This window comes from Oncorhynchus tshawytscha, linkage group LG26 (assembly GCF_018296145.1).
Source record: "Oncorhynchus tshawytscha isolate Ot180627B linkage group LG26, Otsh_v2.0, whole genome shotgun sequence".
Classification (NCBI taxonomy): Eukaryota; Metazoa; Chordata; class Actinopteri; order Salmoniformes; family Salmonidae; genus Oncorhynchus; species Oncorhynchus tshawytscha.
In genome coordinates this window covers 36,266,093-36,292,031 of record NC_056454.1, presented here as the reverse complement: position 1 = coordinate 36,292,031, position 25,939 = coordinate 36,266,093, and the positions used below count along the sequence as shown (strand labels likewise).

At 42.3% G+C, this 25,939-nt stretch overlaps 1 protein-coding gene across 1 annotated transcript in view; it reads left to right on the top strand.

The window, feature by feature from the left end:
- LOC112224856 (low-density lipoprotein receptor-related protein 1B) overlaps window positions 1-25,939 on the top strand; it is a 365,574-nt gene that overhangs the window by 196,800 nt on the left and 142,835 nt on the right. Inside the window, 5 exon segments of the mRNA XM_042306367.1 lie at window positions 16,022-16,162; window positions 16,391-16,516; window positions 16,802-16,933; window positions 25,260-25,394; window positions 25,677-25,806. Of these exon segments, the coding sequence (XP_042162301.1) occupies window positions 16,022-16,162; window positions 16,391-16,516; window positions 16,802-16,933; window positions 25,260-25,394; window positions 25,677-25,806 (664 nt within the window).

Genomic DNA, 25,939 nt, shown 5'->3' with positions numbered 1-25,939 from the left:
CTTTTCACGAAGGCCTGGGTCCAACAGAGATACACGACGAAGACCTTCAACACCTAAGTACATGCATTACTTCTCACCCCAAAGGGCGGCTGTTCGGAGCAAGGTATTTGGATTACTATGAGCGAAGTTCCCAAATGTATCCAAGTGTTCTCTCTCTTTCTCTCTCGCTTTCTCTCTCTCTCTTTAACTCTCCATATTTTGTAACAAGTGTCATGTTGTGTTAGTCTGCTAGGGACCTGTTTTTATCGTATTAAGATTCTGATCAATATCTTATACCGCGCGTGTGTGTATCCTGTGTTATCATTTAGTTTGTTAGTAAATAAATAATCAAATCAATTTGTGTGGTATGGAATAATCACTAAGACTCGGGTTTGTACAGATTCCAGAAGTTTGCGACTTTCAGAATGAGACTGACATAAGGGAATTATTAACAAGTGACTGTTATCGATATCTATAAATTCTTGAGTTTAATTCCGGAGATTGTAACTCGTTAAACAACTTCTTCCATGGTGCCCCAAATTTCTAATGAGTTAATTGTTAAATGCTTAATTTAATCTGGTAACAATTAAACATAGTAGGTAATTATTCGATAAATAACAGTCATCACATTAATGAGATTCACGTCACGACACTGATCCTCAAGGGTGCATGCTTAGTCCCCTCCTGTACTACATGTTCACCTATGACTGCATGGCCAAGACCGACTCCAACACCATCATGAAGTTTGCTGACGATACAACAGTGGTAGGCCTGATCACCAACAACGATGAGATAGCCTATAGGAGGGGGGGAAGTCAGAAACCTGGCAGTGTGATGCCAGGAAAACAACCTCTCCCTCAATGTGAGCAAGACCATGTAGATGATGTGGACTACAGGAAAAGGAGAGCTGAACACGCCCCCATTAACTTCTTGCGTCGAGCAATCCCGTATCCGGGAGCGTAATCATAGCCTCAAGCTCATTACCATAACGCAACGTTAACTATTCATGAAAATTGCAAATGAAATGAAAGAAATATATTCACTCACAAGCTTAGCCTTTTGTTAACAACACTGTCATCTCAGATTTTCAAAATATGCTTTTCAACCATAGCTACACAAGCATTTGTGTAAGAGTATTGATAGCCTAGCATAGCATTTAGCCTAGCATTCAGCAGGCAACATTTTCACAAAAACAAGAAAAGCATTCAAATAAAATCATTTACCTTTGAAGAACTTCAGATGTTTTCAATGAGGAGACTCTCAGTTAGATAGCAAATGTTCAGTTTTTCCAAAAAGATTATTTGTGTAGGATAAATCGCTCCGTTTTGTTCATCACGTTTGGCTAAGAAAAAAAAAAAAATTCGGTCATTACAACGCCAAACTTTTTTCCAAATTAACTCCATAATATCGACAGAAACATGGCAAAAGTTTTTTGAATCAATCCTCAAGGTGTTTTTCACATATCTATTCGATGATAAATCATTCGTGGCAGTTGGGTTTCTCCTCTGAAGCAAATGGAAAAATGCACGCAGCTGGAGATTACGCAATCATTTCGACGGAGGACACCAAGCAGGCACCTGGTAAATATAGTCTCTTATGGTCAATCTTCCAATGATATGCCTACAAATACGTCACAATGCTGCAGACACCTTGGGGAAACGACAGAACGTGTAGGCGCATTCAAAGCCATATAAGGAGACATTGGAACACAGCGCTTTCAAAATCTGGGGCATTTCCTGTTTGAAATTTCATCTTGGTTTCGCCTGTAGCATCAGTTCTGTGGCACTCACAGATAATATCTTTGCAGTTTTGGAAACGTCAGTGTTTTCTTTCCAAAGCTGTCAATTATATGCATAGTTGAGCATATTTTCGTGACAAAATATCTTGTTTAAAACGGGAACGTTTTTTTATCCAAAAATTAAAAGAGCGCCCCCTATATCGAAGAAGTTAACATCAACGGGGCTCTAGTGGAGCGGGTCGAGAGTTTCAAGTTCCTTGGTGTCCACATCACCAATGAACTGTCATGGTCCAAACATACCAAAACAGTCATGAAGAGAGCAGGACAACACCTTTTCCCTCTCAGGAGACTGAAAAGATTTGTCAGGTCCCCAGATCCTCAAAAGGTTCTACAGCTGCTATTCGCTGTTTATTATCACTGCGTAGTCACTTCACCCCAAAGAACATGTACAAATTACCTGTACCCCCACACATGTTACTTTTTATTTCATTTTTTTACTTTAGTTTTTTTAGTAAATATTTTCTTAACTCTATTTCTTGAACTTTATTGTTGGTTAATGGCTTGTAAGTAAGCATTTCACAGTAAGGTCTACACCTGGTATATTTTGTGACAAACAAAATTGCATTTTATTTTATTTGATAGCTATGATAAAGGAAAACATAATACTTACTTATATTTGTTTTTTTAGACACTGCTTGGGTGCAATCATAATCATCTATTAGATTTCCCTGCTGACAATGGTTATGACTGACAAAAATAAAGTAAACAATATCCTTGAGAATAGTTCATTTGAGAACCGAACAATACACCAAATTGTAACACCCAAACATTTAAAGCAGACAATCAGTTGTCAAAGCAATTTAATATAAATATATATATATTATTTTAAAAAAGTATTGTAAATAAAATTAATATTTCCGTTGAAGCACCTCCGCTGTCTGCGACTGCAAAATTGAATAGGACGTCTGTGCATAACCATTGACTCACTGAAATATCAACTTTTAAATATTCATACGTGTTGAAATCTTTGTTGAAAATGGCACTGATAATAAATATGAAAGTCTTGCTAATCCTTCTGCTAACTTCAGAACACATTTCATTCATTTTCAGATTGGTAAAGTGGACCAATATTTATTCAGGGTACACCTCTGTGGCCCTCTCTTAAGGATCTGGGATTAGCATGCAACAGTTCACCGTGTTAGGTGAGGTTGGTTGCACTCCGCTGGGTTTTTGAATGAAAAACCCCTGTCACATCTGAGTTGAATGCTCTTGTCTGGAGCCAGTAGTGAGCATCAATGGATTTCACTAGGGGGGCTGGAATAGGATGGTGTTTGTTCCACTCCTAAATGGGATGCATACTGTACACACTTTCCAAACATGGACACGTATAGACAGCACTCTCTGAACTCATGGTATAACTCTCCTCTCCTAACCACTTCTCCTGCACAATACCAGATAGGTACTCTACATAGGGCTGTGACGGTCATGGAATTTTGGATGACAGTTATTGGTCAGCCAAATGACAGCACACAACGTAATAATAGTTTGAATAGCAAAGAAATATACTTACACACAGTGAATTCAGAAGTATTCAGACCCCTTGACTTTTTCCACATTTTGTTACATTACAGCCTTATTCTAAAATTGATTTTAAAAAAATGTTTTAACCGACATCAATCTATACACAATACCCCATAATGACAAAGCAAAAAAAATGTTTTTTAATGTTTTGCTAAGTATTTATCAAATCAAATCTAATTTTATTTGTCACATACACATGGTTAGCAGATGTTAATGCGAGTGTAGCGAAATGCTTGTGCTTCTAGTTCCGACAATGCAGTAATAACCAACGAGTAATCTAACCTAACAATTCCACAACTACTACCTTCTACACACAAGTGTAAAGGGATAAAGAATATGTACATAAAGATATATGAATGAGTGATGGTACAGAACGGCATAGGCAAGACACAGTAGATGCTATCGAGACCCTTACCCTTTACTCACTACTTTGTTGAAGCACCTTTGGCAGCGATTACAGCCTCGTGCCTTCTTGGGTATGACACTACAAGCTTGGCACACCTGTTTTCCCATTCTTCTCTGCAGATCCTCTCAAGCTCTATCAGGTCGGACGGGATGCGTCGCTGCACAGCTATTTTCAGGTCTCTCCAGAGATGTTTGATCGGGTTCAATTCTGGGCTCTGGCTGGGCCACTCAAGGATATTCAGAGACTTTTCCCGAAGCTACTCCTGCATTGTCTTGGCTGTGTGCTTAGGTGCGTTGTCCTGTTGGAAGGTGAACCTTCACCCCAGTCTGAGGTTTTGAGCGCTCTTGAGCAGGTTTTCATCAAGGATCTCTCTGTACTTTGCTCCTTTCATTTTTCCCTCGATCCTGACTAGTCTTCCAGTCTATGCCGCTGTAAAACATCCCCACAGCATGATGCTGCCAACTCCAATCAAGTTGTAGAAACATCTCAAGGACGATCAATGGAAACAGGATGCACCTGAGCTAAATTTTGAATCTCATTGGAAAGGGTCAGAATAGTTATGTAAATAAGCTATTTCTGTTTTTATTTTTAAGAAATTTGCAAAATAATGTCTAAAAACCTGTTTTCTCTTTGTCATTATGGGGTCATGTGTATAGAATGATGAGGATTTTTTTTTATTTAATCCATTTTAAAATAAGACTGTAACATAACAAAATGTGGGAAAAGGGAAGGGGTATGAACACTTTCCGAATGCACTGCATATATACAGTATATCGATTTTTTTATTTTATTTTAAGAACACATTTTCTCTTCTCCTCCACTCCTAAATGCACAAATGCCTGTTCTTTCCACACACAAAATAAAGTTTTTTTTTTCCGGTTATGACAGTTATTTTATGTTCATGATGGTTTTCATCCATAACTGTCAGTTACATAGTTATATGGTAATTGTGCCAGCCCTAACTCTGCATTCTACAACAGTGTAGTAGAGCCACTGAAACAAACAAATCAACAAACATGTACCTGTGTGTAGCCCAGACACAGGATAAGAGTACTGGTTTATTTGGGGATTTCACTACATTAAATGTTGCATCACCAGTAACCTATTACATTGTCAGAATTCATATATTCCAGGTCTTATGCAAGCACTACATACAGTTGAAGTCAGAAGTTTACATGCACCTTAGACAAATAAATTTAAACTCAGTTTTTCACAATTGCTGACATTTAATCTTAGGTAAAATTCGATGGTTTAGGTCAGTTAGGATCACCACTTTATTTTAAGAATGTGAAATGTCAGAATAATAGTGGAGAGTGATTTACAGTGCCTTGCGAAAGTATTCGGCCCCCTTGAACTTTGCGACCTTTTGCCACATTTCAGGCTTCAAACATAAAGATATAAAACTGTATTTTTTTGTGAAGAATCAACAACAAGTGGGACACAATCATGAAGTGGAACGACATTTATTGGATATTTCAAACTTTTTAACAAATCAAAAACTGAAAAATTGGGCGTGCAAAATTATTCAGCCCCTTTACTTTCAGTGCAGCAAACTCTCTCCAGAATTTCAGTGAGGATCTCTGAATGATCCAATGTTGACCTAAATGACTAATGATGATAAATACAATCCACCTGTGTGTAATCAAGTCTCCGTATAAATGCACCTGCACTGTGATAGTCTCAGAGGTCCGTTAAAAGCGCAGCGAGCATCATGAAGAACAAGGAACACACCAGGCAGGTCCGAGATACTGTTGTGAAGAAGTTTAAAGCCGGATTTGGATACAAAAAGATTTCCCAAGCTTTAAACATCCCAAGGAGCACTGTGCAAGCGATCATATTGAAATGGAAGGAGTATCAGACCACTGCAAATCTACCAAGACCTGGCCATCCCTCTAAACTTTCAGCTCATACAAGGAGAAGACTGATCAGAGATGCAGCCAAGTGGCCCATGATCACTCTGGATGAACTGCAGAGATCTACAGCTGAGGTGGGAGACTCTGTACATAGGACAACAATCAGTCGTATATTGCACAAATCTGGCCTTTATGGAAGAGTGGCAAGAAGAAAGCCATTTCTTAAAGATATCCATAAAAAGTGTTGTTTAAAGTTTGCCACAAGCCACCTGGGAGACATACCAAACATGTGGAAGAAGGTGCTCTGGTCAGATGAAACCAAAATTGAACTTTTTGGCAACAATGCAAAACGTTACGTTTGGCGTAAAAGCAACACAGCTCATCACCCTGAACACACCATCCCCACTGTCAAACATGGTGGTGGCAGCATCATGGTTTTTGCCTGCTTTTCTTCAGCAGGGACAGGGAAGATGGTTAAAATTGCTGGGAAGATGGATGGAGCCAAATACAGGACCATTCTGGAAGAAAACCTGATGGAGTCTGTAAAAGACCTGAGACTGGGACGGAGATTTGTCTTCCAACAAGACAAGGATCCATAACATAAAGCAAAATCTACAATGGAATGGTTCAAAAATAAACATATCCAGGTGTTAGAATGGCCAAGTCAAAGTCCAGACCTGAATCCAATCGAGAATCTGTGGAAAGAACTGAAAACTGCTGTTCACAAATGCTCTCCATCCAACCTTACTGAGCTCGAGCTGTTTTGCAAGGAGGAATGGGAAAAAATTTCAGTCTCTCGATGTGCAAAACTGATAGAGACATACCCCAAGCGACTTACAGCTGTAATCGCAGCAAAAGGTCGCGCTACAATGTATTAACTTAAGGGGGCTGAATAATTTTGCACGCCCAATTTTTCAGTGTTTGATTTGTTAAAAAAGTTTGAAATATCCAATAAATGTCATTCCACTTCATGACTGTGTCCCACTTGTTGTTGATTTTTCACAAAAAATACTGTTTTATATCTTTATGTTTGAAGCCTGAAATGTGGCAAAAGGTCGCAAAGTTCAAGGGGGCCGAATACTTTCGCAAGGCACTGTATTTCATCACATTCCCAGTGGGTCAGAAGTTTACATACACTCAATTAGTATTTGGTAGCATTGCCTTTAAATTGTTTAACTTGGGTCTAATGTTTCAGGTAGCCTTCGACAAGCTTCCCACAATAATTTGGGTGAATTTTGGCCCATTCCTCCTGACAGAGCTGATGTAACGGAGTCTGGTTTGTAGGCCTCCTTGCTCGCACACGCTTTTACAGTTCTGCCCACAAATGTTCTATAGGATTGAGGTCAGGGCTTTGCGATGACCACTCCAATATCTTGACTTTGTTGTCCTTAAGCCATTTTGCCACAACTTTGGAAGTATGCTTGGGGTCATTATCCATTTGGAAGACCCATTTGCAACCAAGCGTTAACTTCCCGACTGATGTCTTGAGATGTTGCTTCAATATATCCACATAATTTTCCATCCTCGTGATGCCATCTAATTTGTGAAGTGCACCAGTCCCTCCTGCAACAAAGCACCAACACAACATGATGCTGCCACCCCCGTGCTTCACGGATGGTGTTCTTCGGCTTGCAAGCCTCCCCCTTTTTCCTCCAAACATAACGATGGTCATCATTGCCAAACGGTTCTATTTTTGTTTCATCAGACCAGAGGACTTTTCTCCAAAAAGTACGATCTTGGTCCCCATGTGCAGTTGCAAACTGTAGTCTGGCTTTTTTATGATGGTTTTGGAGCAGTGGCTTCTTCCTTGCTGAGCGGCCTTACAGGTTATGTTGATATAGGACTCGTTTTACTGTGGATATAGATACTTTTGTACCTTTTTTCTCCAGCATCTTCACAAGGTCCTTTGCGGTTGTTCTGGGATTGATTTGCACTTTTCACACAAAGTATGTTTCTCTCGAAGAGAGATAAAGGAGAGAACATGTCTCCTTCCTGAGCGGTATGATGGCTGCATGGTCCCATGATGTTTATACTTGCGTACTATTGTTTGTACAGATGAATGTGGTACCTTCAAGCGTTTGGAAATTGTTCCCAAGGATGAACCAGACTTGTGGAGGTCTACAATTTTTTTTCTGCGGTCTTGGCTGAATTATTTTGATTTTCCCATGATGTCAAGCAAAGAGGCAGTGAGTTTGAAGGTAGACCTTGAAATACATCCACAGGTACACCTCCAATTGACTCAAATGATGTCAGTTAGCCTATCAGAAGCTTCTAAAGCCATGACATAATTTTCTGGAATTTTCCAAGCTGTTTAAAGGCACAGTCAACTTAGTGTATGTAAACTTCTGACCCACTGGACTTGTGATACAGTGAATTATAAGTGAAATAATCTGTCTGTAAACAATCGTTGAAAAAATGACTTGTTTCATGCCCAAAGTAGATGTCCTAACCGACTTGCCAAAACTATAGTTTGTTAACAAGAAATTTGTGGAGTGGTTAAAAAATAGTTTTAATGACTCCAACCTAAGTGTATGTAAACTTCCAACTTCAACTGTACTTGACCAGGTCTCCCTTGCAAAAGAAGTCAAGTTGACCTCAATGTGTCACGCCCTGACCTTAGAGAGCCTTGTTTATTCTCTATTTGGTTAGGTGAGGGTGTGACTTGGGTGGGCATATCTGTTTCTATTTCTTTGTTGGCCTAGTATGGTTCCCAATCAGAGGCAGCTGTTTGTCTTTGCTTCTGATCAGGGATCATACTTAGTAAGCCATTTTACCCACCTTTGGTTTTTATTTATTTATCTTATTTCACCTTTATTTAATCAGATAGGCAAGTTGAGAACAAGTTCTCATTTACAATTGCGACCTGGCCAAGATAAAGCAAAGCAGTTTGACACATACAACAACACAGAGTTACACATGGAGTATAACAAACACAGTCAATAATACAGTAGAAACAAATCTATATACGATGTGAGCAAATGAGGTGAGATAAGGGAGGTAAAGGCAAAAAAAGGCCATGGTGGCAAAGTAAATACAATATAGCAAGTAAAACACTGGAATGCTAGATTTGCAGTGGAAGAATGTGCGAAGTAGAAATAAAAATAATGGGGTGCAAAGGAGCAAAATAAATAAGTAAAATAAATACAGTAGGGAAAGAGGTAGTTGTTTGGGCTAAATTATAGATGGGCTATGTACAGGTGCAGTAATCTGTGAGCTACTCTGACAGCTGGTGCTTAAAGCTAGTGAGGGAGATAAGTGCTTCCAGTTTCAGATATTTTTGTAGTTCGTTCCAGTCATTTGCAGCAGAGAACTGGAAGGAGAGGTGGCCAAAGAAATAATTGGTTTTGGGGGTGACCAGAGAGATATACCTGCTGGAGCGCGTGCTACAGGTGGGTGATGCTATGGTGACCAGCGAGCTGAGATAAGAGGGGACTTTACCTTGCAGGGTCTTGTAGATGACATGGGGCCAGTGAGTTTGGCAACGAGTATGAAGCGAGGGCAGGCCAACGAGAGTGTACAGGTCGCAATGGTGGGTAGTATATGGGGCTTTGGTGACAAAATGGATGGCACTGTTGATAGACTGCATCCAATTTGTTGAGTAGACTATTGGAGGCTGTTTTGTAAATGACATCGCCGACGTCGAGGATTGGTAGGATGTTCAGTTTTACAAGGGTATGTTTGGCAGCATGAGTGAAGGATGCTTTGTTGTGAAATAGGAAGCCAATTCTAGATGTAACTTTAGATTGGTGATGTTTGATGTGGGTCTGGAAGGAGAGTTTACAGTCTAACCAGACACCTAGGTATTTGTAGTTGTCCACGTATTCAGTCAGAGCCGTCCAGAGTAGTGATGTTGGACAGGTGGGCAGGTACAGGCAGAGATCGGTTGAAGAGCATGCATGTAATTTTACTTGTATTTAAGAGCATTTGGAGGCCACAGAAGGAGAGTTGTATGGCATTGACGCTTGTCTGGAGGGTTGTTAACACAATGTCCAAAGAAGGGCCAGAAGTATACAGAATGGTGTCGTCTGCATAGAGGTGGATCAGAGACTCACCAGCAGCAAGAGCGACATCATTGATGTATACAGAGAAGAGAGTCGGTCCAAGAATTGAACCCTGTGGCACCCCCATAGAAACTGCCAGAGGTCCGAACAACAGACCCTCCGATTTGACACACTGAACTTTATCAGAGAAGTAGTTGGTGAACCAGGCGAGGCAATCCTTTGAGAAACCAAAGCTGTTGAGTCTGCCGATGAGGATGTGGTGATTGACATAGTCAAAAGCCTTGGCCAGATCAATGAATACGGCTGCACAGTAATGTTTCTTATCGATGGCGGTTAAGATATCGTTTAGGACCTTGAGCGTGGCTGAGGTGCACCCATGACCAGCTCTGAAACCAGATTACATAGCAGAGAGGGTATGGTGAGATTCGAAATGGTCAGTAATCTGTTTGTTGACTTGGCTTTCGAAGACCTTAGAAAGGCAGGGTAGGATAGATTTAGGTCTGTAACAGTTTGGGTCAAGAGTGTGTCCCCCTTTGAAGAGGGGGATGACTGCAAAAAAGAGAGGTTGAAAGAGAGGTTGAACAGGCTAATAATAGGGGTGGCAACAATTTCGGCAGATCATTTTAGAAAAAAAGGGTCAAGATTGTCTAGCCTGGCTGATTTGTAGGCGTCCAGATTTTGCAGCTCTTTCAGAACATCAGCTGACTGGATTTGGGAGAAGGAGAAATGGGGAAGGCTTGGGCAAGTTGCTGTGGGGGGTGCAGTGCTGTTGACCGGGGGTAGGGGTAGCCAGGTGGAAAGCATGGCCAGCCGTAGAAAAATGCTTTTTGAAAATCAAATCAAATCAAATCAAATGTATTTATATAGCCCTTCGTACATCAGCTGATATCTCAAAGTGCTGTTCAGAAACCCAGCCTAAAACCCCAAACAGCAAGCAATGCAGGTGTAGAAGCACGGTGGCTAGGAAAAACTCCCTAGAAAGGCCAAAACCTAGCAAGAAACCTAGAGAGGAACCAGGCTATGTGGGGTGGCCAGTCCTGTTCTGGCTGTGCCGGGTGGAGATTATAACAGAACATGGCCAAGATGTTCAAATGTTCATTAATGACCAGCATGGTCCAATAATAATAAGGCAGAACAGTTGAAACTGGAGCAGCAGCACGGTCAGATGGACTGGGGACAGCAAGGAGTCATCATGTCAGGTACAGTGCCTTGCGAAAGTATTCGGCGCCCTTGAACTTCGCAACCTTTTGCCACATTTCAGGCTTCAAACATAAAGATATAAAACTGTATTTTTTTGTGAAGAATCAACAACAAGTGGGACACAATCATGAAGTGGAACGACATTTATTGGATATTTCAAACTTTTTTAACAAATCAAAAACTGAAAAATTGGCCGTGCAAAATTATTCAGCCCCTTTACTGTCAGTGCAGCAAACTCTCTCCAGAAGTTCAGTGAGGATCTCTGAATGATCCAATGTTGACCTAAATGACTAATGATGATAAATACAATCCACCTGTGTGTAATCAAGTCTCCGTATAAATGCACCTGCAATGTGATAGTCTCAGAGGTCCGTTAATAGCGCAGAGAGCATCATGAAGAACAAGGAACACACCAGGCAGGTCCGAGATACTGTTGTGAAGTTTAAAGCCGGATTTGGATACAAAAAGATTTCCCAAGCTTTAAACATCCCAAGGAGCACTGTGCAAGCGATAATATTGAAATGGAAGGAGTATCAGACCACTGCAAATCTACCAAGACCTGGCCGTCCCTCTAAACTTTCAGCTCATACAAGGAGAAGACTGATCAGAGATGCAGCCAAGAGGCCCATGATCACTCTGGATGAACTGCAGAGATCTACAGCTGAGGTGGGAGACTCTGTCCATAGGACAACAATCAGTCGTATATTGCACAAATCTGGCCTTTATGGAAGAGTGGCAAGAAGAAAGCCATTTCTTAAAGATATCCATAAAAAGTGTCGTTTAAAGTTTGCCACAAGCCACCTGGGAGACACACCAAACATGTGGAGGAAGGTGCTCTGGTCAGATGAAACCAAAATTGAACTTTTTGGCAACAATGCAAAACATTATGTTTGGTGTAAAAGCAACACAGCTCATCACCCTGAACGCACCATCCCCACTGTCAAACATGGTGGTGGCAGCATCATGGTTTGGGCCTGCTTTTCTTCAGCAGGGACAGGGAAGATGGTTAAAATTGATGGGAAGATTGATGGAGCCAAATACAGGACCATTCTGGAAGAAAACCTGATGGAGTCTGTAAAAGACCTGAGACTGGGACGGAGATTTGTCTTCCAACAAGACAATGATCCAAAACATAAAGTAAAATCTATAATGGAATGGTTCAAAAATAAACATATCCAGGTGTTAGAATGGCCAAGTCAAAGTCCAGACCTGAATCCAATCGAGAATCTGTGGAAAGAACTGAAAAATGCTGTTCACAAATGCTCTCCATCCAACCTCACTGAGCTCGAGCTGTTTTCCAAGGAGGAATGGGAAAAAATGTCAGTCTCTCGATGTGCAAAACTGATAGAGACATACCCCAAGCGAGTTACAGCTGTAATCGCAGGAAAAGGTGGCGCTACAAAGTATTAACTTATTAAGGGGGCTGAATAATTTTGCACGCCCAATTTTTCAGTTTTTGATTTGTTAAAAAAGTTTGAAATATCCAATAAATGTCGTTCCACTTCATGATTGTGTCCCACTTGTTGTTGATTCTTCACAAAAAAATACAGTTTTATATCTTTATGTTTGAAGCCTGAAATGTGGCAAAAGGTCGCAAAGTTCAAGGGGGCCGAATACTTTCGCAAGGCACTGTAGTCCTGGGGCATGGTGCATGGTCCTAGGGCTTAGGTCCTCTGAGAGAGAGAATGAAAGAGAGAAGGAGAGAATTAGAGATCGCACACTTAGATTCACACAGGACACCGAATAGGACAGGAGAAGTACTCCAGATATAACAAACTGACCCTAGCCCCTGACACAAACTACTGCAGCATAGATACTGGAGGCTGAGACAGGAGGGGTCAGGAGACACTGTGGCCCCATCCGAGGACACCCCCGGACAGGGCCAAACAGGAAAGAAAGGGTCAATCTCAATTATAGTGGATTTATCAGTGGTGACAGTGTTTCCTATCTTCAGTGCAGTGGGCAGCTGGGGGAATGCCATAGGATGTTCTTGTGTTGGTTAAAACCTGTTGGGGCAAGGCGTTCCCCCCGGGGAACTCCATCCCCCCTGTGAAAAGGTGGTGCAGGGAATTCAAAAATATTCTTTCGAAATATTTAACTTTCACACATTAACAAGTCCAATACCTCAAATGAAAGATAAACACCTTGTTCATCTACCCATCATGTCAGATTTTTTAAATGTTTTACAGCGAAAACACAACATATATTTATGTTAGACCACCACCAAACCAAAGAAAAAACACAGCCATTTTTTCCAGCCAAAGACAAAATCACAAAAGCAGGATTAGAAATAAAATGAATCACTAACCTCTTGACAATCTTCATCAGATGACAGTCATTGTCACACCCTGACCATAGTTTGCTTTGTATGTTCTATGTTTTGTTTGTGGGCATTCTATGTTGTGTGTCTAGTTTGTCTGTTTCTGTGTTTGGCCTGATATGGTTCTCAATCAGAGGCAGGTGTTAGTCATTGTCTCTGATTGGGAACCATATTTAGGCAGCCTGTTTGGTGTTGGGTTTTGTGGGTGATTGTCTCCTGTGTCAGTGTTTGTTCCACATGGGACTGTTTCGGGTTTACACGTTTTTTTTTTTTAGTTTATTCATGTATAGTTTTCTTATTAAAAACAAACATGAATTTCCACGCTGCATTTTGGTCCTCCATTTTGGTCCTCCTCTCCTTCGACGGAAGAATCCCGTTACAGTCATATTACATGTTACACAGTACATTTATGTTTTGTTCGATAATATGCATTTTTATATCCACAAATCTCGGTTTGCATTGACGCCATGTTCAGAAATTCCTCCAAAATATCCGGAGGAATTATAGAAAGCTACGCCAGATAACAGAAATACTCATCATAAACTTTGACCTAAGATACATGTTCTACATATAATTAAAGATACACTGGTTCTTAATGCAACCCCTGTGTCAGATTTTTTTTTTTACGTTGCGGACAAAGCCTAACATTGCAATAATCTGAGACGGCACTCAGACGTAACCGCCATGTTGGAGTCAACAGAAATACGAAATTACAACACAAATATTCCCTTACCTTTGATGATCTTTTATCAGAATGTAGTGCAAAGAGTCCTAGTTCCACAATAAATCGTTGTTTTGTTCCATAATGTCCAATACTAGTGTCCAAGTAGCTGCATTTGCTATCACTTTCAGCTCACGTGCCCAAAAGCTGACTGCTGGTCCAAGCTAACTCGCACAAAAACTTCCAAAAGATATATTCCAGGTTGAATAAACTGGTCGAACTAAGTAGAGAATCAATCTTCAGGATGTTATTATCATATATATCCAATAACGTTCCAACCGGATCATATGTTTTCATCTGGGGCCGATTGGAACAGCCGTAGCACCCACAGAGAAATGTGCCACAGCAAAATGGCATTCTGTTGCGACATTGACTATTTTCCCTCCCATTAGGTCGAAGTTCACAGCAAATGCTCCATTACACTTTCTACTGAATGAGGACATCTAATGGAAGGCGTAGGAAGTGCTTCCAGATCCATATCTTGTTGGGAAAGGAGGGGGCGATGACGTCAAAGTTGCCCCAACTTTCAGAATTTCAAAACTAGTTTGGAAGATTGCCTGCCCTATGAGTTTTGTTATACTCAGACATAATTCAAACAGTTTTAGAAACTTCAGAGTGTTTTCTATCCAATAGTAATAATAATATGCATATATTAGCAATCTAGGACAGATTTTGATGCAGTTCACTATGGGCACACAATTCATCCAAAGTGAAAATACTGCCCCCTATCCCCAACAAGTTTTAAGGGCAGTCATGTCTGGGGAGAATCAAGGGATATATCTGTTCCTGGTTCTAAATTTCTTGAATGGGGCATGCTTATTTAAGATGGTTAGGTAGGCATTTTTAAAGAATAACCAGGCATTCTCTACTGACGGGATGGGATCAATATCCTTCCAGGATACCCCGGCCAGGTCGATTAGAAAGGCTTGCTCGCTGAAGTGTTTCAGGGAGCGTTTGACAGTGATGAGTGGGGGTCGTTTGACCACTGACCCATTACGGATGCAGGCAATGAGGCAGTGATCGCTGAGATCTTGGTTGAAGACAGCAGAGGTGTATTTAGAGGGCAAGTTGTTTAGGATGATATCTATGAGGGTGCCCGTGTTTACGGCTTTGTGGAGGTACCTGGTAGGATTAGTGGGGTTCCGTGTGGTAGAGGGGATCAATCCAATTCGTTAAAAAAAATATATATATAGTTATAGAGGCCCTAAAAAAAATTGGCCGATAGATCTATTCAGATAGCAGCCGATAAGACAACTAACGATTAGTGGGCCGCAGATGGGCGTTCAGATAACGTCGCGACGGAGGAGCCAGCTGGATAAATCCCTCGGACAGATAACGTCGGTAGTCCAGTTGTGAAGGCCCGGTGGGGCTCCGCGTTGGCAGTATAACGGGTCCGGATAGGTGATTGTAGCCCAGGAGTGGCTGATGGAACTCTTCAGCTGGCTAGCTCCGGAATAATGGATGTTTGCTCCGGGATCGACGTAAGCCGGTAGTCACACGGATAGCAGCTAGCTAGCTTCGAGATCCAGGTATAAATATCCAGAGCTTGCGGTTGAAATCTGAGGACATGGAGAGAAAAATAGGTCCGGTATGGTCCGGTCCGAGCCACGGCGTACAAAACTGGCGATAGATTTTCGAGCTAAAGGATTGCTGATGACCACAAACCGTGGTTAGCTGAATACTAACGATTAGCCAGTAAATAAGCTTCTGGCTAGCTTCTGGTTAGCTTCTGGCTAGCTTCTGGTTAGCTTCTATGGAAGATTACAGATTTGAGGTAAATAATTATTTCTTTTTTATAAATTGGTGAGGCGGGTTGCAGGAGAGTGTTTTGAAGTTGAGTTTATGGAAAAGAAAAGATATATATAAAAAGGTATGCGAAGAAAGTTGTAAATATATATACGGGACACGACAAGATGAGGACAAAGGACTTCTGACTGCTATGCCATCTTGGTGACGGGAGGTTGTGGGATCTTGTTTTTGCATAGTTGCTGTTTAGCCCTACAGATCTTTGCGTTCGGTTGTGTATTTTATTTTATTTTTCCCGGTGTCATTTAATAAAAGGAAAATGTACGCCTACCACGCTGCACCTTGGTCTAATCCATCTTTAAAGGAATGTAACACCATGGGAATTTTTGGATAAATAAAGGTACATAACAAAAAATCTCTTCAGAGGGTTAAAGTTGGTAGATAATGTGGTGTTTAAGGACATTTCCTTGTTTCAGGTAACAAATTGTGGTGGGCAGATGATGATTCAGCCCAACTGGGGACTGTGAACAAAAGAGATGGACGGACTCCTGTGGTCCTGAGGAATAAGACCAGCGGAGTGGTGTACATGAAGGTCTATGACAGGGAGGGACAGAGAGGTGAGGAACCCACACACACACACACACAGGCACGCACACTTTTATTTATGCACTTTTCACTTTTCAATCCCATCTGCTGACATTCATAAATGTGACGCCACGATGTACTACAGTACCTATAGCCCTCTGCATAACATATCAGATGTTAGCTTAGTAAAGATGTCCATGAAGCTAACATAATGGTGTCCTATCTCCTTACTAATATACTATTCACCATGTCCTTTCCAGGAAGGAACCCGTGTCAGGTGAACAATGGAGGCTGCTCCCAGCTCTGCTTCCCCACATCAGAGAACACCCGTAGCTGCTCCTGTACTGTGGGCTACAACCTGCGCACCGACCGAATGTCCTGTGAGGGTAAGACAACAAGTCTGATTCGCAAATAGCACCCTATTCCATACATAGTGTACTACCTTTATCCAGAGCACTATTCGGGGGGCATTGAGCAGTTCAGACACCCTAGCATCGAAGTTACCACAAGGTCTGTGAAATAAATTGACTGTTAGCGCTATAGACACCTCCGTAATCATACAAAACATACTACATTTCACTGGGGTAAATGTACTCTCTGCATATTGACTTACAGTATGTTAATCTGTCACAAGAGACTAACAGTTAAGTAATCCCTGTTGTACCCTGTAGGTATTGAGTCATTGCTGATGTACTCCATCCATGAGGGGATCAGAGGGATTGCCTTGGACCTCAATGACAACATGGAGGCTCTGATGCCCATCACTGGGACCCTGTTCGCTGTGGGGGTGGACTTCCATGCAGGTAGACACCACCAGGGCCAGTGATGGACATCTCAGAGTAGGAGGGTTGATCAAAAATCTGTTTTGGCTTATAAATCTTAATAAATAAGAGTGGGAACCCAGGACTAGCAGGACACAGTCATTTACTGCATTCATCTCCTCAGTCAACAGTTAAACCTACAGTTCATTGATTTGATGATGTCTTCCGCAGAGGGAAAAAGAGAGAGAGCGAGAGAGAAAGAGACAGAAAGGAGAGAAAGAGCTGTATTGTAGTATGCTCTCTAACCCTGTTGAATAATGGTTAGTGGTGCTGTTGAGTTCTGCAGAGATGAAAGAGTAATACGTCCACGTTACTAGAGACGCAGCATGAGAAACACCAACCATTTCTCCACATGCCCTGAACCAGGACTGTCACAAAGCAATTCCCCAGATATTGTATCAAATGAAGGTAGCATGGACATTATAATACATAAACCCAATGGCCTATGCTGGCATTTGTTATAAAAAGAGGTTTTGTCTTGCGTAATTCATGTTCTAAATATGGTGGATTCATTTCAGTTACGAATGCTATGAATAAACTAAGGGCTAGTTGAGCCACGAGGCCAAATGATAACAAACAGCCATATAGGCATACTGGGAAAGAGAAGGTTTATCTAACACACACTGTAAGTGTTACAGAAATCCTTTGTTTACAAATATATCCCATGAATTGGAGATAAGGGTGGAGAGTTGAGTTGTCACCTGACCACATTTGATAGATTAGGATGAAGGTATGGCACAACATACTGTACACTTGCAAGGCAGGACTTACTACACTACCCAAAGAGAAGAATAGGAAACTAGTCTAAAGCAACAATAAAAAAGCTTAAAGATTAAACCCGGAGCTAAAATTAGCAGCTAGCAGGCTGGGTATCTATAAGGTCTTGGTTGCCCTCCCCTTTGTTGCTGTTAAATCAAATCAAATCAAATGTATTAATATATCCCTTCATGCATCAGCTGATATCTCAAAGTGCTGTACAGAAACCCAGCCTAAAACCCCAAACAGCAAGCAATGCAGGTGTAGAAGCACGGTGGCTAGGAAAAATACCCTAGAAAGGCCAAAAAAAGGAATTAACCTAGAGAGGAACCAGGCTATGAGGGGTGGCCAATCCTCTTCTGGCTGTGCCGGGTGGAGATTATAACAGAACATGGCCAAGATGTTCAAATGTTCATAAATGACCAGCATGGTCAAATAATAATAATCACAGTTGTTGTCGAGGGTGCAACAAGTCAGCACCTCAGGAGTAAATGTCAGTTGGCTTTTATAGCCGATCATTAAGAGTATCTCTACCGCTCCTGCTGTCTCTAGGGAGTTGAAAACAGCAGGTCTGGGACAGGTAGCACGTCCGGTGAACAGGTCAGGGTTCCATAGCCGCGGGCAGAACAGTTGAAACTGGAGCAGCAGCACTGCCAGGTGGACTGGGGACAGCAAGGAGTCATCATGCCAGGTAGTCCTGAGGCATGGTCCTAGGGCTCAGGTCCTCCGAGAGAGAGAAAGAAAGAGAGAATTAGAGAGAGCATACTTAAATTCACACAGGACACCGGATAAGACCGGAGAAGTACTCCAGATATAACAGAACCTAGCCCCCCGACACATAAACTACTGCAGCATAAATACTGTAGGCTAAGACAGGAGGGGTCAGGAGACACTGTGGCCCCAACCGATGATAGCCCCAGACATGGACAAACAGGCAGGATATAACCCCAACCACTTTGCCAAAGCACAGCCCCCACACCACTATAGGGATATCTGTTATGCACCTGTTATACAGGTGAACATGAAAACATCTAGCTAAACTCAGTCAGCCAGCAGCAGTGGATAGCTCTCATGCATACTATTTTCATGTCAATATGAGGTAGGTCATTGGTGCAAAAAAAATATGAAAGCCTTCCAGCTGGAATATGTCACATGTAAGATATGTGTTAATAACAGAGTGTGAATTCTGTGTAAACAGGAAGGGGCAAATCAACATATGATTCTGCCTATCCTCCCGACAACCTGGGCCCACTGTACAGACAGGCAAATACCGAAATGTACTTAAGGCTTTAAGGCTGGACTTGGAAAGGAATGGCAATTTCATCCTGTCAGATATGAAATGGAGTTAGCCATTTAGATACTATGTTTTGCATATGCAATTTATTTTCCAATAAAACCTGGTATACAATAGCCTTTTCATTTCCCGGTATTGCATGTCAACAAAGAAATAAGCAGTCGTGTAAAGTACTTAAGTTAAAATACTTTAAAGTACTACTTAAAGTGGAACTGACAGCATTTTAACTACTTTGCAAATATGAAACAAACAGGCAATCATAATACACTATATATACAAAAGTATGCGGACACCACTTCAAATGATTGGATTTGGCTACTTCAGCGAAACCCGTTGCTTACAGGTGTATAAAACTGAGCACACAGCCATGCAATCTCCAGAGAAAAGCATTGGTAGTAGAATGGCCTTACTGAAGTGCTCAGTCATTATCAACTTGGCTCCGTCAACAAGTCAGTTTGTCAAATTTCTGCACTGCTAGAGCTGCCCCGGTCAACTGTGTGCTGTTATTGTGAAGTGTAAACGTCTTAGAGCAACAACGGCTCTGTTGTGAAGTGGTGGGCCACACATGTTTGACGAACGGGTATCCACATACAGTATGTTTTTTTGGGCAACGTTTACTGACACCAGTCATATTCCTAAATTCCTGTTATTCTGTGCTCTTGCACACTCAGACAAGAGTACTCTGAAATCAGAGTAAATAGCCAGAGTGAATTTATAAATGCACCCAGTGTCAGTAGTGCAGTGTGCGCTCAATGCTAGGAGAGTGAAACACTCTGAATTTACGAACAGACAATCTAACAATACACTGAATTTATAAACTACCCACAGTCTGATACACTGAAGGAAATTTAAGAATGCACCCTTAGTTATCAATCAAATGTATTTGCCATCGATCTAATGGGCTGGTAGGCAAATTCCCATTCATTGGGGTGGCAAGTAGCCTAGTGGTTAGAGCATTGGACTAGTAACTGAAAGGTTGCAAAATCGAATCCCTGAACTGACAAGGTAATAATCTGTTGTTCTACCCCTGAACAAGGCAGTTAACGCACTGTTCCTAGGCTGTCATTGAAAATAATAATTTGTTCTCAACTGACTTGCCTAGTTAAATAAAGCAAAAATTAATTTGGGTCAAGCATGCATTGGCAGGTGAGAAGCATGAGCAGGCTACTGTTCCTCATTGTTTATCAGTGCAATTTTGTCAGCCATATAGCTGAAAAAGTTTGAGAGGGTTTATCTAATGTTAGCTCATCTCACTCTGGCTAGCAATAGTTGTTGATGTGCATGACTGAGGGAGAGAGCCTACCTCTCATGGTTGTGTGACCAATAGGACTGTAAAGTTCCCAAATGTAAGTGGGCTCTTCATGGTATTTACATATTTGCAGAGATCTTGTGGCTTGTGGCGAATGCTTTCTAATGTTCTAAAGTTGTGCTGTTGCTACTGCCTGTAAACACACAGTCCAGTTCAAAGTGAATGATGGCAAGCCTGTGTGGGAAATGGCTTATTTGCGTAAAAGCCTACTGTAGCTCTGATTGGCTATGGCGCACCGGTCTGTGTAGACTAAGGTCTGTGTTTATTAGGTTTTATTTACTGCAGTGTCTGTTAATTGTCCAAACACACTTTATTTCTCTAGAATTTTCACAAATGCCTTACTCTACGTCATTCCCAAACATTCTATGAATTTATGAAAACGTGAAAACAACCATATCAAAGTGTGCTGTCAGTCCCACTTTAAGTAGTTTTTGGGGGTTTCTGCACTTTACATTACTATTTATATTTTTGACAACTTTTAGGTTTAGTCCACTACAATTCTAAAAAAAGTATGTACTTTTTACTCAATACATTTTCCCTGACACCCAGAAGTACTCATCACATTTTGAATGCTTAGCAGGGCAGGAAAATGGTCCAATTCAAACATTTATCAAGAGAATCATCCTTACTTCAAGATGGTGCCGACAGAGAGGGTTGCCTCACTCTAGTCCTTAAGAAACTATGCAGTAATTTGTTTTTTTATGTATTATTTCTCACATTGTTAGCCCAGAGACCGACAGAGATGGCCGCCTCGTTTCGCGTTCCTAGGAAACTATGCAGTCTTTTGTTTTTTTACGTGTTATTTCTTACATTAGTACCCCAGGTCATCTTAGGTTTCATTACATACAGTCGAGAAGAACTACTGAATATAAGATCAGCGTCAACTCACCATCAGTACGACCAAGAATATGACTTTCACGAAGCGGATCCTGTGTTCTGCCTTTCAACCAGGACAACGGAATGGATCCCAGCCGGCGACCCCAAAAAACGACTTCGTAAAAGAGGGAAACGAGGCGGTCTTCTGGTCAGACTCCGGAGACGGGCACATCGTGCACCACTCCCCAGCATTCTTCTCGCCAATGTCCAGTCTCTTGACAACAAGGTTGATGAAATCCGAGCAAGGGTAGCATTCCAGAGGGACATCAGAGACTGTAACGTTCTTTGCTTCACGGAAACATGACTCACTGGAGAGACGCTATCGGAGGCGGTGCAGCCAGCGGGTTTCTCCACGCATCGCGCAGACAGAAACAAACAACTTTCTGGTAAGAAGAGGGGCGGGGGCGTATGCCTTATGGCTAACGAGACGTGGTGTGATGACAGAAACATACAGGAACTCAAATCCTTCTGTTCACCTGATTTAGAATTCCTCACAATCAAATGTAGACCGCATTATCTACCAAGAGAATTCTCTTCGATTATAATCACAGCCGTATATATTCCCCCCCAAGCAGACACATCGATGGCTCTGAACAAACTTTATTTGACTCTTTGCAAACTGGAATCCATACATCCTGAGGCTGCATTCATTGTAGCTGGGGATTTTACCAAGGCTAATCTGAAAACAAGACTCCCTAAATTGTATCAGCTTATCGACTGCGCAACCAGGGCGGGAAAAACCTTGGATCATTGTTACTCTAACTTCCGCAACGCATATAAGGCCCTGCCCCACCCTCCTTTCGGAAAAGCTGACCACGACTCCATTTTGCTGATCCCTGCCTACAAACAGAAGCTAAAACAAGAAGCTCCCACGCTGAGGTCTGTCCAACGCTGGTCCGACCAAGCTGATTCCACACTCCAAGACTGCTTCCATCACGTGGACTGGGATATGTTTCGTATTGCGTCAGACAGCAACATTGACGAATACGCTGATTCGGTGTGCGAGTTCATTAGAACGTGCGTTGAAGATGTTGTTCCCATAGCAACGATTAAAACATTCCCTAACCAGAAACCGTGGATTGATGGCAGCATTCGCATGAAACTGAAAGCACGAACCACTGCTTTTAATCAGGGCAAGGTGACTGGTAACATGACTGAATACAAACAGTGCAGTTATTCCCTCCTCAAGGCTATCAAACAAGCTAAGCGTCAGTATAGAGACAAAGTAGAATCTCAATTCAACGGCTCAGACACAAGAGGTATGTGGCAGGGTCTACAGTCAATTACGGACTACAAGAAGAAAACCAGCCCAGTCACGGACCAGGATGTCTTGCTCCCAGGCAGACTAAATAACTTTTTTGCCCGCTTTGAGGACAACACAGTGCCACTGACACGGCCTGCAACGAAAACATGCGGCCTCTCCTTCACTGCAGCCGAGGTGAGTAAAACATTTAAACGTGTTAACCCTCGCAAGGCTGCAGGCCCAGACGGCATCCCCAGCCGCGCCCTCAGAGCATGCGCAGACCAGCTGGCTGGTGTGTTTACGGACATATTCAATCGATCCCTATACCAGTCTGCTGTTCCCACATGCTTCAAGAGGGCCACCATTGTTCCTGTTCCCAAGAAAGCTAAGGTAACTGAGCTAAACGACTACCGCCCCGTAGCACTCACTTCCGTCATCATGAAGTGCTTTGAGAGACTAGTCAAGGACCATATCACCTCCACCCTACCTGACACCCTAGACCCACTCCAATTTGCTTACCGCCCAAATAGGTCCACAGACGATGCAATCTCAACCACACTGCACACTGCCCTAACCCATCTGGACAAGAGGAATACCTATGTGAGAATGCTGTTCATCGACTACAGCTCGGCATTTAACACCGTAGTACCCTCCAAGCTCGTCATCAAGCTCGAGACCCTGGGTCTCGACACCGCCCTGTGCAACTGGGTACTGGACTTCTTGACCGGCCGCCCCAGGTGGTGAGGGTAGGCAACAACATCTCCACCCCGCTGATCCTCAACACTGGGGCCCCACAAGGGTGCGTTCTGAGCGCTCTCCTGTACTCCCTGTTCACCCATGACTGCGTGGCCATGCACGCCTCCAACTCAATCATCAAGTTTGCGGACGACACAACAGTGGTAGGCTTGATTACCAACAACGACGCGACGGCCTACAGGGAGGAGGTGAGGGCCCTCGGAGTGTGGTGTCAGGAAAATAACCTCACACTCAACGTCAACAAAACTAAGGAGATGATTGTGGACTTCAGGAAACAGCAGAGGGAACACCCCCCTATCCACATCGATGGAACAGTAGTGGAGAGGGTAGTGAGTTTTAAGTTCCTCGGCATACACATCACAGACAAACTGAATTGGTCCACTCACACAGACAGCATCGTGAAGAAGGCGCAGCAGCGCCTCTTCAACCTCAGGAGGCTGAAGAAATTCGGCTTGTCACCAAAAGCACTCACAAACTTCTACAGATGCACAATCGAGAGCATCCTGGCGGGCTGTATCACCGCCTGGTACGGCAACTGCTCCGCCCACAACCGTAAGGCTCTCCAGAGGGTAGTGAGGTCTGCACAACGCATCACCGGGGGCAAACTACCTGCCCTCCAGGACACCTACACCACCCGATGTTACAGGAAGGCCATAAAGATCATCAAGGACAACAACCACCCGAGCCACTGCCTGTACACCCCGCTATCATCCAGAAGGCGAGGTCAGTACAGGTGCATCAAAGCTGGGACCGAGAGACTGAAAAACAGCTTCTATCTCAAGGCCATCAGACTGTTAAACAGCAACCACTAACACTGAGTGGCCTCTGCCAACACACTGACTCAACTCCAGCCACTTTAATAATGGGAATTGATGGGAAATGATGTAAAATATATCACTAGCCACTTTAAACAATGCTACCTAATATAATGTTTACATACCCTACATTATTCATCTCATATGTATATGTATATACTGTACTCTATATCATCTACTGCATCCTTATGTAATTACATGTATCACTAGCCACTTTAACTATGCCACTTTGTTTACAAACTCATCTCATATGTATATACTGTACTCGATACCATCTACTGTATCTTGCCTATGCTGCTCTGTACCATCACTCATTCATATATCTCTATGTACATATTCTTATCCCCTTACACTGTGCATAAGACAGTAGTTTTGGAATTGTTAGTTAGATTACTTGTTGGTTATTACTGCATTGCCGGAACTAGAAGCACAAGCATTTCGCTACACTCGTATTAACATCTGCTAACCATGTGTATGTGACAAATAAATTTGATTTGATTTTGATTTGATTTGAAAACCTTAAGTGTTATTACATACAGCCGGGAAGAACTATTGGATATCAGAGCGACGTCAACTTACCAGCACTACGACCAGGAATACGACTTTCCCGAAGCAGATCCTTTGTTTGAACCCCCCAAGGCATTCAAACTGATTCAAGGGGCTGACACAAAACAACAACGCTGCAGAAGAGGTAGACGGAGTGACCTTTTGGTCAGACTTTGGAGGTGCACACACCACCCACCACTTCCGAGTATAGTACTCGCTAATGTCCAGTCTCTAGATTTTATATTTAATTTTATTTCACCTTTATTTAACCAGGTAGGCTAGTTGAGAGCAAGTTCTCATTTACAACTGCGACCTGGTAACAAGCTAGATGAAATTAGGGCAAGGTTTGCTTTCCAGAGAGACATCCGGGATTGTAACATACTCTGTTTCACGGAAACATGGCTCTCTGGGGACATGCTGTCGGGACAGCCACCAGGATTCTTTGTGCGTCACACCGACAGGAATTAACATCTCTCCGGGAAGAAGGGCGGGGGTGTATGTTTCATGATTAACGGCTCATGGTGTAATTGTAACAACATCCAGGAACTCAAGTCCTTTTGTTCACCTGACCTAGAATTCCTCACAATCAAATGCAGTCCGTATTATCTCCCAAGATAATTATTGTTGGTTATTGTCACAGCCAAGTACATCCCCCCTCAAGCTGACACCACGACAGACCTCAAGGAACTCCAATGTTTCCTGCCAATCCACAGGTAATGACACAGTGTACTGGACAGACATGGGCCTGAACACAATCTCCAGAGCCAAGAGGGATCAGACCTGGAGGGAGGACATCATTACTACGGGAATCAGCAGGGTAGAGGGCATCGCAGTGGACTGGATTGCTGGTCAGTATTGTCTTCTGTAAAATGTTTTTAAAAATGGGTTCTTACTATGTGGATAACCCCCCCAAGATTTTATCTCATGAGACTAACCTATATAAATAAAGGTATACATATAAAATATTCAAATCAAATTGAAAGATAGCCATTGGGATAAATGATGCAAGTCTACTGAACTGTGCTTTAAAATTACACGTTTGTGTTGTGATTATCTCCTTAGTTTCTGATGAGTAAGAGTAACAATGTTCTTTGTACTCTAATAACAGTATATTTGTCTTCCTCCCACAGGTAACCTTTACTGGACAGACCATGGTTTCAACCTCATAGAGGTTGCTCGTCTTAGTGGTACCTACCGTTGTGTAGTCATCTCAGAGGGACTCGACCAACCTAGAGCCATCGCTGTTCATCCACAGAAAGGGTATGTCTGTTTGTTTGTCTGTGTGTGTACGTGCTTGAATGCATGTTTGTACGTGCGCCAGGGGCATCAATTGGGTATGCATACCGTAGCTCAACACCAACAATTTAAAATAGGCTACTAAAATCATTCCAAT